General features: G+C 49.7%; 5 protein-coding genes across 5 annotated transcripts; 1 reads left to right on the top strand and 4 right to left on the bottom strand.

Annotated features, from left to right (window-relative positions):
• The first annotated feature begins 6,462 nt into the window (after positions 1-6,462).
• Positions 6,463-8,038, top strand: BJ212DRAFT_1413722 (uncharacterized protein). The gene is made up of 7 exons (XM_041337522.1): positions 6,463-6,486; positions 6,542-6,802; positions 6,852-6,909; positions 6,934-6,989; positions 7,121-7,285; positions 7,352-7,423; positions 7,471-8,038. The coding sequence occupies exons 2-7, from the start codon at positions 6,578-6,580 to the stop codon at positions 7,639-7,641; spliced, it is 747 nt and encodes a 248-aa protein (XP_041185075.1). The 5' UTR covers positions 6,463-6,486; positions 6,542-6,577; the 3' UTR covers positions 7,642-8,038.
• Positions 7,852-8,342, bottom strand: BJ212DRAFT_1292222 (uncharacterized protein; the record flags this gene model as incomplete). The annotated part of the gene is made up of 3 exons (XM_041332138.1): positions 7,852-8,091; positions 8,150-8,208; positions 8,267-8,342. Coding segments are annotated over 3 exons (375 nt in total), but the record flags the coding sequence as incomplete, so codon positions are not given.
• On the bottom strand, positions 8,012-8,946 carry BJ212DRAFT_1413731 (uncharacterized protein). Its single transcript, XM_041337523.1, has 3 exons — positions 8,860-8,946; positions 8,148-8,790; positions 8,012-8,089 (listed from the first exon to the last, which is right to left on the bottom strand). The coding sequence occupies exon 2, from the start codon at positions 8,754-8,756 to the stop codon at positions 8,391-8,393; it is 366 nt and encodes a 121-aa protein (XP_041185077.1). The 5' UTR covers positions 8,757-8,790; positions 8,860-8,946; the 3' UTR covers positions 8,012-8,089; positions 8,148-8,390.
• Positions 8,947-10,359: 1,413 nt separating this feature from the next.
• On the bottom strand, positions 10,360-10,613 carry BJ212DRAFT_1292207 (uncharacterized protein; the record flags this gene model as incomplete). Its single annotated transcript, XM_041332137.1, has 2 exons — positions 10,360-10,495; positions 10,549-10,613. Coding segments are annotated over 2 exons (201 nt in total), but the record flags the coding sequence as incomplete, so codon positions are not given.
• Positions 10,614-11,127: 514 nt separating this feature from the next.
• Positions 11,128-11,282, bottom strand: BJ212DRAFT_1413746 (uncharacterized protein; the record flags this gene model as incomplete). Its single annotated transcript, XM_041337524.1, has 1 exon — positions 11,128-11,282. A coding segment is annotated over one exon (155 nt), but the record flags the coding sequence as incomplete, so codon positions are not given.
• Positions 11,283-12,351: the final 1,069 nt, after the last annotated feature.

Here is a 12,351-nt window from a genome sequence, read left to right on the forward strand (position 1 = left end):
ACAGTGTTATCCCTTGAACCAGACGCGATGCGAGTACCATCTGGTGAGAACGAGACTGACTCAACCAAACTAGTGTGCCCCTCCAAGGGCTCACCCAATGACCGTCCCTTCATTGCATCCCACAGTCGCACAGTGTTGTCCGCCGAACCAGACGCAATGCGAGTACCATCTGGTGAGAATGAGACTGAGCAAACCCAACTAGTGTGCCCCTCCAAGGGCTCACCCAATTGCTGTCCCGTGATTGCATCCCACACCCGCACAGTCTTATCCTGTGAACCAGATGCGATGCGAGTACCATCCGGTGAGAACGAGACTGACAAGACCTCACTAGTGTGCCCCTCCAAGGGCTCACCCAATGGCTGTCCCGTGATTGCATCCCACAGCCGCACAGTCTTATCCGAAGAACCAGACGCGATGCGAGTACCATCCGGTGAGAATGCAACTGATAGAACCACATCAGTGTGCCCATTGATTACGATCTGAACAACCGTCCAGTTCAAATCACGGCCGCATGCCAGACGAAGGTTATTCGGAAACCTTGACGTGAATTTGGTAGCCATGGCGGAGTTGACCGGCGAGAATGGGAGCCCTGATAAATACAGATGTGGCGTGCTGTGCAAAATCATGCTGCCAAACACTTGCATGAATCTTTGTACATCCATCGTGGTCGTCCACAAATCTTCGTATCCAGGATGGCCCTGTCTTTATGTATGAGCTGCTCATCCGACACTGACTCGCAGGCATGTGCTCACCTTCAGCCACTTGGCAACGAGTGGAAGCACAATAATTGCACCCCTGATTGCATTGAGAAGTCCGAGTGCTTCGATCCAGAAGAGCAGTCGCTCGTCGTCGAAAAATGATCTCATCGTTTTTGCGAGCTCATCGTCGAAGTCCGTTGCTTGAACGTGAGTAGCCCAGAATCGACAGGAATAGGATAGATGTGGGGAAATGGATGTTTTGACTCGTTGAGCCAGTCCGTTATCCTCGCGATTAGGGAGGTATGACGACTTTAAATCACATATATTGAAACGAAGGCCATGTTCCATCACTCGAAGTGATGCCAACGCTAAGTCGTGGTGTTGCGTCTTCGTCACCTCGACAAAAAAGTCTCCGCTGGATGGTTCATGGGTGAGGAACTCTTGGAAGGATGCGTGAAGGGGTTTGACGGGGATGTGTGAGTCTGTTGTGCCGCTGAGGAGGGATCCCATATGTTGTATGATGCCTACATTGTAATGATTGTTGTGGTTTGGAAAACATTCCCGCATGGCGTTGAGGGAATCGAATGGGAGGGGTTCAGCCGTGCTAAGAATTTGTCCTATCACGGAACGAAACTCCGCTAGTGCTTCCTGGTACTCATCATCGCCATACCTATCTCGTGGCAAGATGTCTGTCAAAATAAGCCGATACATATCGTACAACTTGTCTGTCCATTTCCCAGGATCGCGGTTCACGACAGTTTCAAAGCGAGATCTTGGATTTATGCTGGGAAGGTCTTCCTGGATGTATTCGCATGCAAGACGTGCCCACTCGAAAAGTCCATCGGCTTTCGTAGCGAGTTTTGCAAACTCTTTGTCTCCAAAACGCGACAACACTTTTAGTTTGTCAGATACAAAAGCACGGATGTCGCGCTCCGCCACTGCTGTTGGAATCTCGTCCATCGATAACTGTAGAATATGCTGAGCGCCGTGAAATGCATCTTCGATGTCACGAAGTGGGCGAGAGGTGACGAGAATCCGAAAGTTGGATGGGAGTTCTGTGATTTGGGGAAGACCTTTGTTCCGAAGTTTACCGCCAAGTATGCGGAGAAGGTCCCGCCGCGTCTCCACTCCGCCGCTCTCGTCCAGCGCTTCGATCACGATTAACACAGGTTCCACACTTGACTTAGAGGATTTCTTCAGCGGTTCCACAAGAAGCTTCTCCCACTGCTGGTAAACATCCTTCGAGTTCTTGAGTGAGGTGGAATCTTTGACCGCATCTGCCAATGCTCGTCTCATCTCCGGATCATGATCAGCTAGGTCACGAGCGATGGTGGAGAAAACCTTTTCATGGCGTTCCTCGGTCTTGTCGAAGCAGAAACATGAACCCAGCACCCCCATGTCGCTGAACCACTTTGCAATCGTGTGAGCGATGGCCGATTTGCCCGTGCCAGCGGGGCCAGATAGCCAAAGCACTCGTTGGGTAGCGTCTTCATTGCCGTTGATCCAATCCGTGATCTGGGAGAGAATCTCCGTGCGCGTCCCTGGTAGGCATTGCTTCATGGTATTGAGTCCTGCGCCCTTTGCATAAGCGATATCCCCGAGATCCAGGGTATCGCCTGAATCGGTGTGAGTGAATGTAAAGATAGAAGCGCGTCAGAATCCTTACCCGTACGTTGGACGAAGACGGCCACGTCCCTGTCAACCTGGTCACGGAATTGTTGTACAAGGCCGTCCAAAGTATCGCTGTATTTTTTGATGACGGTATCGGTTTCCGAGAGAACGTTTTTCCCAAGTCTCTTCCCTACGATAATAGTATGTGATTGATGTGCGAAGTGCGACAGCTTGGTGACTCACAAAAGCTCTTTGTCTCCGAGTAGTCCCTGATGAAACGGGCACACTCAAGAGTCTGCTGAACGATCTTCCCAACGATACCGCGCATCGATTCAATTTTGCTAAGACTGTCGTCTTGAATCATGAAGCGGTAAACTTCAGCCAACTTCTTGAGAAGACTATGGACCGATTCGTCGCGCTCTGCTTGAGCGAGTATTATCTAGGTGGAATTATGGCTTCTGAGTATAAGACTGACTCTTGAAGAAACCGGACGTACTTTGGATGCAGCAGACAGCACACCCAGCGCCATCTTTGCGTACGGATGCACCTATGCAACTTGATTAGTTCATTTCCAATCAACAAGAATGGCCCATACATCCGCGATCTTTTCAAGGACAGCATCAATAATCTTTAGGGGTTGGAGGTACGTCGTCTCAAAATCATCTGCGGCAGCGAGACCCGCTGGGGCCTTGTTGGCGGCGGATGCAATAGAAGTCGCGTGTCCTCCGAGCGGTCTCATGCTCTCCGTGCCATCACAAGCACCCTCAAGCTCAGCATCGACTAATTTGGGATCAGGTCCTTCCTCCTCGCTAGCAGGAGCAGCCTGAACCTATGGGACCGCCTAAAATTAGAGAAGAAAATCAAAGAATTTGATAAAAATACCTGTGAAGCAGGCTCTCCGGACAGCCCTTGGTTCACAGAGTCACTGGGAATCTCAGATGTAGTGGGACGCTTGTTGTTGTTGGAAGGATGGAGATGCAGCGTGTCCTGGGCGCCTCTAAGAAAACCGAAGGACTAGGACGGCAAGTAGAAGCACTCACCTCGACTTTCTGACCCGATGAAGCCCCTTCGATTTCAACGTTCTGGACCGCAGTGGTGCGGTTGCTTGTTCGCTTGAAGCGTTTCTGCACGATATCAGCCGTATTCAGGACAGTCAGTATTCACGTCCACGCACAGGAAGTTTTTTGGTCAGCACATTCTTCAATTTCCGCAGGGACTGACGGAATCCTCTACGAGGTTGGTTCTGGACGAAAAATGCATAAGGGCAGCGATGAATTTCAGAGACCACATACCGAGTTTTCAGCAACATTTGCCCGGATGGATCTGGAGGCTCCTGGAGGAGAATCTGGCCTATGGTCTTCACTCATAGCGAGTGGTCGTAGATCAGTATGAATAAAACCGTGGGGGGAAATGAGAAGAGTGTGAGAAGGGGACAGGCGTCTAATCCTTTGGCAGAGCCGGGGCCGAACGTTAGAAGCATGGCCAGCACATTGACTTCAAGCGCGCTGACCATTCCGAGCCACGCAATTTGCATCGGTTCATAGCGGCAGGTTATTGTGTGCACATCACAGTGCAATGAAGAGAGATGCACAGGTGAGAGAGCTCCGTCTACTCCAGAGTCGAATTATATAGCACCCCCTTGAAGTTCAACAGGTCTGGTGCTGTCAAAGTGCAAGTCAGTCTCGGCGAGCCTGGACTGTTCGAACTTCAAACTTCAAGCACAAGACGAGACCTGTGCACAGTATGAGACAATGGTGCTGATATTTATGAGACGGTTCTGCTGCGAGTAATGATATCATGAGTTCACTGACTCAGGTTGCAACTGGACTACCAAGTCCGTCTTATGATCGAGTGACGTAACGATTCAACGCGCGGGAAGGGAAGTACGCGCGTATGGACCTGCAACACAGCTGCAGACTCTTCACTTCCACATGGGCACAGAGACTTGCCAAGATCGCCGCTTTTTATGCACTCCGAGGGCTTTTGATTCCAAAACCATGCAAATTGCCATTGGGTGTGAAGAATGTCGTCGACAGTCTTTAAATTGAGTCATTCGATGCATCAGGCAAATTATGATATGAACCTTGACGTGTACCTTATCTTACCGCTCATTGCAAGCTAGCACCTGGTCCTGTGGTTGTTCACTACGACTTCATGCTCTTATCATCACCTCCATCGACATTTCACGGGCCTACCAACATCTGTAATCAGCCAAGACCATCGCTTTTCAACTTGAAAGTGTTTCACTCACCATACCATGCATGCAGCTGCAGTCATTTCATCTCTACTTGCCATCGCTCAGCTCCAACTTGCGTACGCCATTCGTGCCTTCGTCCCGCATTCACTCTCATCCTGATTGCAGCACCAATGTTGTCGCCGTCATTTTGCTTTGTGAGATCTCATACGGCCCCAAAGCTACAAGCGATCTCTGAAGTTCTGGGCCGCATCATTTCTGATCCTGTGGACCGACTATCTATCAGAATCTATACTATTTAAATGGCAAATCCGTCGAGGTAGACAACACGGATGATGAAGGTCGCCTGGTGCTGACTGGTGCGTATCCTTCCTGTTCCCTGACGTGGCAAGCTCTGACTTTCTCCAAGACCCGTTCTACTACGCCTGCATAGCGAGAGCTGCAGGAGAACAGGATTACATTACATATTGACACAGAGCAAGCTGTGCACAGAACATGGCCAAGCAGGAGACGAGCAATATCAGAATGCTGATGCAATACATGAATTGACTACGTCCACTCCAGATGTGATGAAACTCGCCGCGGCCTTTCTAGCACAACCAATTCCAGAAAATGTTTCAGCATCCATGCGCTTTGACGCTCTCGGTATCCCGCTCCGTATAGATCAACGCTCTCCTGGTCCTCTCCATCGATGTGGCCGTGTGCATATCCTGGTCGTCCAGCTTGCCTAGATGACAGTGCCGAGTTGTTCCGAGCTGTGGCTTCGCAGGTGATTATGCCTAACGTCAATAGACGCCTGAGCTAAGCCTTCCTGAGTCGACACTAACTGTAAATAGGGCTGGCACCACTAGAGGACTGAGCCATCATTGTCCAACGTGGACGTGAAACTACAGTCCTCTGGGAATTTCCTGAAATACGTCACTGAAAAGTAAGGCCCGATATGCTGAACATACCCTTTTGGCTTGTGTGGTCGCTACCTCGACAACACGTCGAGTCGACGTTGCCCTGTGGGACTTGAGGGTGCCGAATGTGCACCAAAACGTTGCCAACAGGTGGAATACGCCGTTCCCGACTGGCAGATCTTGAGGATCTGCTGAGCTTCCCTTACAGTGGACAATTCGCCCCGGGAGATCGAGATGACGAATCAGTCTCCATGTTTTCAGAAGAGGTAGGATATGCCGTTCCCGGCTGGTGGTCCTTGGAAGGCTTGCTGATGAACAGAGCTTGCTAAGGGTCCGGGTCCAAGTCGTATCTAATAAATCAATTTCAGCATATACTTAGCCTGGGACGTCTTACAGGGCGACCTGTCGGATGTGACGGTTGATCGAAGAACTCCGGGTTGAGTCCCAACGAGCGTTGTTTTCCTTTGGTTCTGAGGGTAATCGTTGTAGGCAACCGTTTCATATCATGAGTTCAGTATTCTACCATAAACCTAGATCTCACATAAAGGAGGCTAGAATCATTCTTGCCTCTTGAATAACTTAAAAACGTGGTATTAAGATACACCGCACCTGTTACCAAATCAGGCAATTTTAGGCCGATGGTGCCCAGACCTACTTACCGCGACAGCTTCAAGAAGCAATCCTATTCGCAACGATGGCAGCTGCTTCAGAGGAGCAACCAGAAACAAGAGGCATCGCAAAGAAAAATGTGAGCTTCCAAACCTTCCTTATCAATCTGTGAAGGCAACTTTACATTTCAGCATGGGACACCGATGACATCGACCAGTGAGCATTAATATTGCCCGCACGTCAATTAAAACCACTTCTCACCGTACCTCCTCTCCAGTGTGAGCACCCAAATCACACATGCTTTAACACGTACTCAACTCTACTCCAGTGGAAAATCGATTCATTCCAAGCAGATGACAACAAAGGCGGCGTATTCACCGAAGAATCTTCTTTCGCAACCCTTTTCCCAAAATACAGAGAAAAGTACTTGAGGGAGGTTTGGAGCGCCGTAACCAAAGTTCTAGACGCCCATGTGAGTGCTCACATCCATTCCGCCATACGATGTACACCATCAACTCAGCACCCAGGGCATCGCATGCACACTGGACCTAGTTCACGGATCCATGTCCGTCCGGACAACACATAAAACATTCGATCCATACATCATCCTCAAAGCAAGAGACCTCATCAAACTACTCGCAAGAGGGGTTGCGATCACGCAGGCTCAGAAGGTATTACAGGACGACGTGGCTTGCGATATCATCAAAATTGGGAATCTGGTGCGTAATAAGGACCGGTTTGTGAAGCGGAGACAGCGGATTATTGGACCGGATGGTAGTACACTGAAGGTGAGCGTTGCATATTTTTGACTGTGCGCATGTCGTTGACTTTTTTCAGGCTATTGAGCTATTGACTCAGTGCTATATTCTCGTACAGGGAATACCGTCGTGCATGGGTCCGTACAAGTCACTAAAATAAGTCCCACGAATAGTCCTTGATTGCATGAAAAACATTCATTCCATCTACCGCATCAAGGTGTGTCAACTAACATTTGTTCTTTCTGCAGCTTTATTGAAACGTTCGCAGGAACTCATGATAAGAAGGGAACTCGCAAAAGATCCCAAATTAGCAACAAAGTCCTGGGACTGGTTCCTCCCCACGTTCAGGAACATCTGAAGACCTCCGAAAAGACGATGAAGAAGAACGGGAAAGTCGCTGCCAAGGAAGAAGCGCGCAAGGCTTCAGGCCTTGATGCATCGAGTTTCGACAAAAAGGAGAAACCAGCGAAGAAAGTGTACACGCCCTTTCCCCCGCCACAGCAACCACGGAAGGTAATTCACTCTGCTGCTGGTTGTCAAGTAGTGCTGATGTTTGGTTATGTCTAGGTTGACCTTTAGCTCGAGTCGGGAGAGTATTTCCTCAAGCCCCATGAACGGGAGGCCTGGGAAGTTCAACAAAGAAAACAAAAGGTACGTGTTTACTGTGCAGTCCGCAAAAAATCTCATTTTATCTACAGCAAGCCGAAGCAGCCCTCAAACGACGAGCAGAACGGGCAGAAGTATGCGTCGCTCCCACAGAAGAGGCGGCCCCTACAGTTGAAGAAAAACGAAAGCGACGGCACACAGAAATGGATGCCAAGGATGGGACGGCAAGGTCGAAAAAGAAGAGAAAGGACATTGCTGCATAGGCGCAATGGACTTGTCACACCGTTCGTGTGCACATCGTGAACGCAATGCTACTTGTAGAGTATTTTGATGCACGCTGCGTATTGAGGACATCCTACTGCCAACACTATGTTTGACCCATGATGCATTACTAGCGTTACGCCAAAATACGATAAAAACCCACTAAGTACACGCACTGAATCGATTCAACAAGTGTCGAACAAAAAGCACGATCAAGTAGGAATATTCCCCTGTGGCCTAAAGTCCCTACTGCTCGCACCGATAGAGAACGAGATCTGGCCATCAGGCTCGCACCACCCCTGAGCGACGACGTCCCAGATAGACAGGTCATAGCGCGAGAGCGTGATCGAGGCTTGTTCTGTGCTGGACGGCGAGATTTCGACGTTTGTGAAACCCTTTAGGACTGATGGAGGCTCGCTAGCGGAAGACAGGAAGTGAATGTACCGAGGAGTCTATTCGCGTGACTTGGGCGTAAGTATCGAGATAATGAAGTTAAGTGGTGTCACGAACCTCCATTCCAGATACAGGTCCAGTGTTCGTGATCTTGAAAGTTACCTGGAATGCAGGCTCTTGGAGACTGGTAAGTAACGATATCAGCCCGCAGATCCTTCATTAGTCTTAATGAACCTCGCCAAAGCGCAGTAGAAGACCCTTCAGCGATGGGTGAAGCCTTCCCGTTCTCCCAAGCAGCGATCAAATCCTCTTGGTCAGCAAAGACAATCAACAGAATCGATGATTAAAATGTATGCACTTACAAGGTTCTTGGCTTTTTGGTAGGTAGCAGCCCACACAGGCGCAAAATCGGGCACGATTTGTGGATCAATGCTATTGTAAGAGGATCAGTTGCAGGGTAAACTGGGGGGAGAGGGCTGAGAGTAGGCGTAGGATAGGGAGTGAATGAACAGCTAGAGAGCGGAACAGCGATAACACCGGTTGTGGACGCGCCTGAGGTACTGGCGGAAGCAGAAGATTGCAGCAGTTGATGAATAATTGAGATTGTGACCTTACCAGCTACCGTAGCGCTAACATTACCACCCGAAGCAGACGGAGCCAAGGTCGGTGCACCTAGAACGAATAAAATTATACATGACAGTAACAGCAGCAAGCTATGCGTCATATAACCTCTGAACTGATTTCCTTTTTCTGCCAAGGTTCGTTTCCGGACTCCCAACTCGATCTCTCATTTTATTTACTCCTTCGTCTCTGTATCGAAAACCTAGCTCCGTATTCCTTCCGCACCAAGTCCTCATCACACTCGTCACATACGGCATCCAGATACCTTGAATGTTGGTCATGAGATAAGTATCAAAACACGGTCAATATGACTTTGTACCTTCCACGGTGAGCCATATCACAATGTCCTAGAACTCTACTCTTTGCACATCTTACCTCGTTTGTGCGAGTGGGAGTGCGTCAGGGAGTTTCTGTCCTATGACAATGAACTCTCGTCTGACAAAACACGCGTGAGTTCATGATCCTTGTGTCGTACTGAACTCAATATTACCAGGAACTTCATTTGGCCCTCGAGGCTCAGCATGCTCATGCGTTAGAGAGTACAATGCGGGAGACGCCAAAACTCGAGACTCCACCAATACCTTCACCCCGCTCTCTATCACCAGCCTCTTCCCCATCCTTTCTATCCACAACATCTACTCGTACCACCGTCCCAGCACCCCCCCGTCCAAAACTTACCCGTCAACAATCTGCGTCCTCTACCTCAGCAGCTTCAGACTCCACCATAACCAGATCCCCTCGCCACCACCACAACCGAAGCATGCCCCGAGGAAGCTCAAGTACCGGTGGCATTCCTATCTCCCGCGTCCCGCCAGTCAGCCATAGTCTCGCAACTGCACGACCCCCCTAATACCCATCCGATCTTATTTCAACCACTATTTCACCACAAACAGATTAGCCACCATCAGTTGTGTTCTTCCTAATTCCCCTTACATATCTGATCCTTCGGAGGCGGCGGCGGGACTTGGTACGGAGGAGGTTATTGGAAGCCCATGGCAATTCGGTGACGAGACAGTCGTGGAACGAGTTGGTGAGGGTGGTTTTAGATACTGTTAGGATGAGTGGTAGGGGACTTGTATAACTCACGGTGCGCCCGCTTAGTATCGGTCTTCTTAGCCAGACCAAGTAGAAGATGATGCTGAGGCCATAGGCCATGTAATTATACATAGTGATCTTTCAAGTGGTTCGAACTTTATTTTAACAGCAGTCGTGGAGGGGCTAAAATTCTGAATGTGCAAGTTGGAGCAGACGTCTAGTGAATAATATATGAGGCAACAAATGCACCACTGCATCTGTTCAGAGGTCGTATTTAAAAAACCCTTGCACCGATCCGAAATAAATCAGACAGAACATAATGTCATCAATGCAAAGTGCGAAGACAATACCAGTGAATCGCTCTGCGGCATGTCATAGACGATGAAGTGGGAGCACTGAGCTGCAATGCTTCTCATGCAGCTTCCCTCTCCGCGGCCAGCAGCGTTCACATCTACTTCAAATCGCACTCGACCTTTTGCCTTCTTCGCGCGTTCCCTTCGCTTGTTCAATGACTCCAATCTTCCCCAACACCTACAGCGGCTGCCGTGACCCGAGGCTATCCTAGTAATTCCGACTTCGAGAGTGTAGAGGCAGGCAAGGGCTTAGGTAGAGGAGGGGGGTGTCGTCATTCTCCACAACTTAGTTTGTCTGGGTGCAGCAAGAAATACAACCTATCCCTTCCGCGCAGCTTTGCGCACCATCTGAAGCCGGTGGTCAATTTCCGCTTGCGAGAGCGTTCGCTTGGTGCAGAGGTTTTCGACCTTGTTCAAATTTACTAGGTCCGGGAGCACCATTCTCTTCAAATACCTGTGTCATGAGACTGTGTGCGTCAACCAAGACATATATTGATGTTGATTCACTGTAGAGACCACATGGGATGCTCAGGATGGGGCGATCGAGTAGAAGGTAGCCTTGTTGTTCCACGCACGATAGTTGGAATCCTGTTTCAAATCCAGATTGTAGTAAATGTCTTTGGTCAAAAATGACGTTGTCGATGAAACTGTACTGCGCCGAAGGCAAGCAATAATGGTGCAACCAGATTATTTGGAGTCATCAGGGAATGGCGGCCATGACTTTGACATGCAAGAATTGCTCAAGCAATCTGCTTGCCAAGACACGGAGTTCGCCACTTAATCTGTGCGCATGTGGAAATACTGGCAAGTACAAAACAGAAGACGACGAAAATGGCTCGAAAACGCTACTGCGAACGTACCTAGACCAGAGTAGGTGGCAAGTCTTAACTAGTACACCTCTAAGTACAGTACATCAGTCAGTCAGACAACCGTAAATTCAGGCTCGGTGCTAGGTATAGAAATGAACAAGGAATCAAAGAATCAAATGGTACACCCGATGTTGCGGCAATAAAATCATCGTTACATGGAGCTAGAAGTCCTAATGTTAGTAACTGCAAGGACGGATGATAAACACAAAGAACTAACGCATCTCGGCAACTCGACCAGTGTGTCCCATGTGCCATGCGGCTCAAATCAAGTTCGGGATGTCCTCTGGGAATCACCAATGAAGTCCAAGGAGTATAAAATGGACGTCGGGAAGCGGGAGGCACCCAGAAAAGGAGCTGATGATTGGGTCCCATGATCCATCCATCAGCCTGCAGCAAGAAAGGTGTTGAATTAGAATTATGATGAGAAGTGGGTTCCAGCAAGTCAGCGGGATTGGGCAGGGCGTGTTCTTGGCTGGACGAGAAGGAAATGACGTGATTGTTACAAGTGCTGGTTGGCATGGTACGGTTTTGTTGGGTGGGAGGTGTAGTGCTTCGATGGAGTGAAAATGAGGAAGAATCTGGCTCGCTGGACATGGAGGATAGCTGTACTTTCACTGCATCCCACAGCCGCACAGTCTTATCGTCCGAACCAGACGCGATGCGAGTACCATCCGGTGAGAACGAGACTGACCAAACCTCTCTAGTGTGCCCCTGCAAGGGCTCACCCAATGGCTGTCCCGTGATTGCATCCCACAGCCGCACAGTCTTATCCCAAGAACCAGACGCGATGCGAGTACCATCCGGTGAGAACGAGACTGAGTAAACAAAACTAGTGTGCCCCTCCAAGGGCTCACCCAATGGCTGTCCCGTGATTGCATCCCACAGCCGCACAGTGTTATCCGCCGAACCAGACGCGATGCGAGTACCATCCGGTGAGAACGAGACTGAGTAAACCTCTCTAGTGTGCCCCTCCAAGGGCTCACCCAATGGCTGTCCCGTGATTGCATCCCACAGCCGCACAGTGTTATCCGCCGAACCAGACGCGATGCGAGTACCATCCGGTGAGAACGAGACTGACAAAACCGAACTAGTGTGCCCCTCCAAGGGCTCACCCAATGGCTGTCCCGTGATTGCATCCCACAGCCGCACAGTGTTATCCAAAGAACCAGACGCGATGCGAGTACCATCCGGTGAGAACGAGACTGACCAAACCTCTCTAGTGTGCCCCTCCAAGGGCTCACCCAATGGCTGTCCCGTGATTGCATCCCACAGCCGCACAGTCTTATCCGCCGAACCAGACGCGATGCGAGTACCATCCGGTGAGAATGCAACTGATCGAACCCCACCAGTATGCCCATTGATTATGATCTGAACGACTGTCCAGTTCAAATCACGACCGCATGCCAGACGAAGGTTATTCGGAAACCTTGACGTGAATTTG

Source organism: Suillus subaureus, assembly GCF_016647635.1.
Source record: "Suillus subaureus strain MN1 chromosome Unknown BJ212scaffold_401, whole genome shotgun sequence".
NCBI lineage: Eukaryota > Fungi > Basidiomycota > Agaricomycetes > Boletales > Suillaceae > Suillus > Suillus subaureus.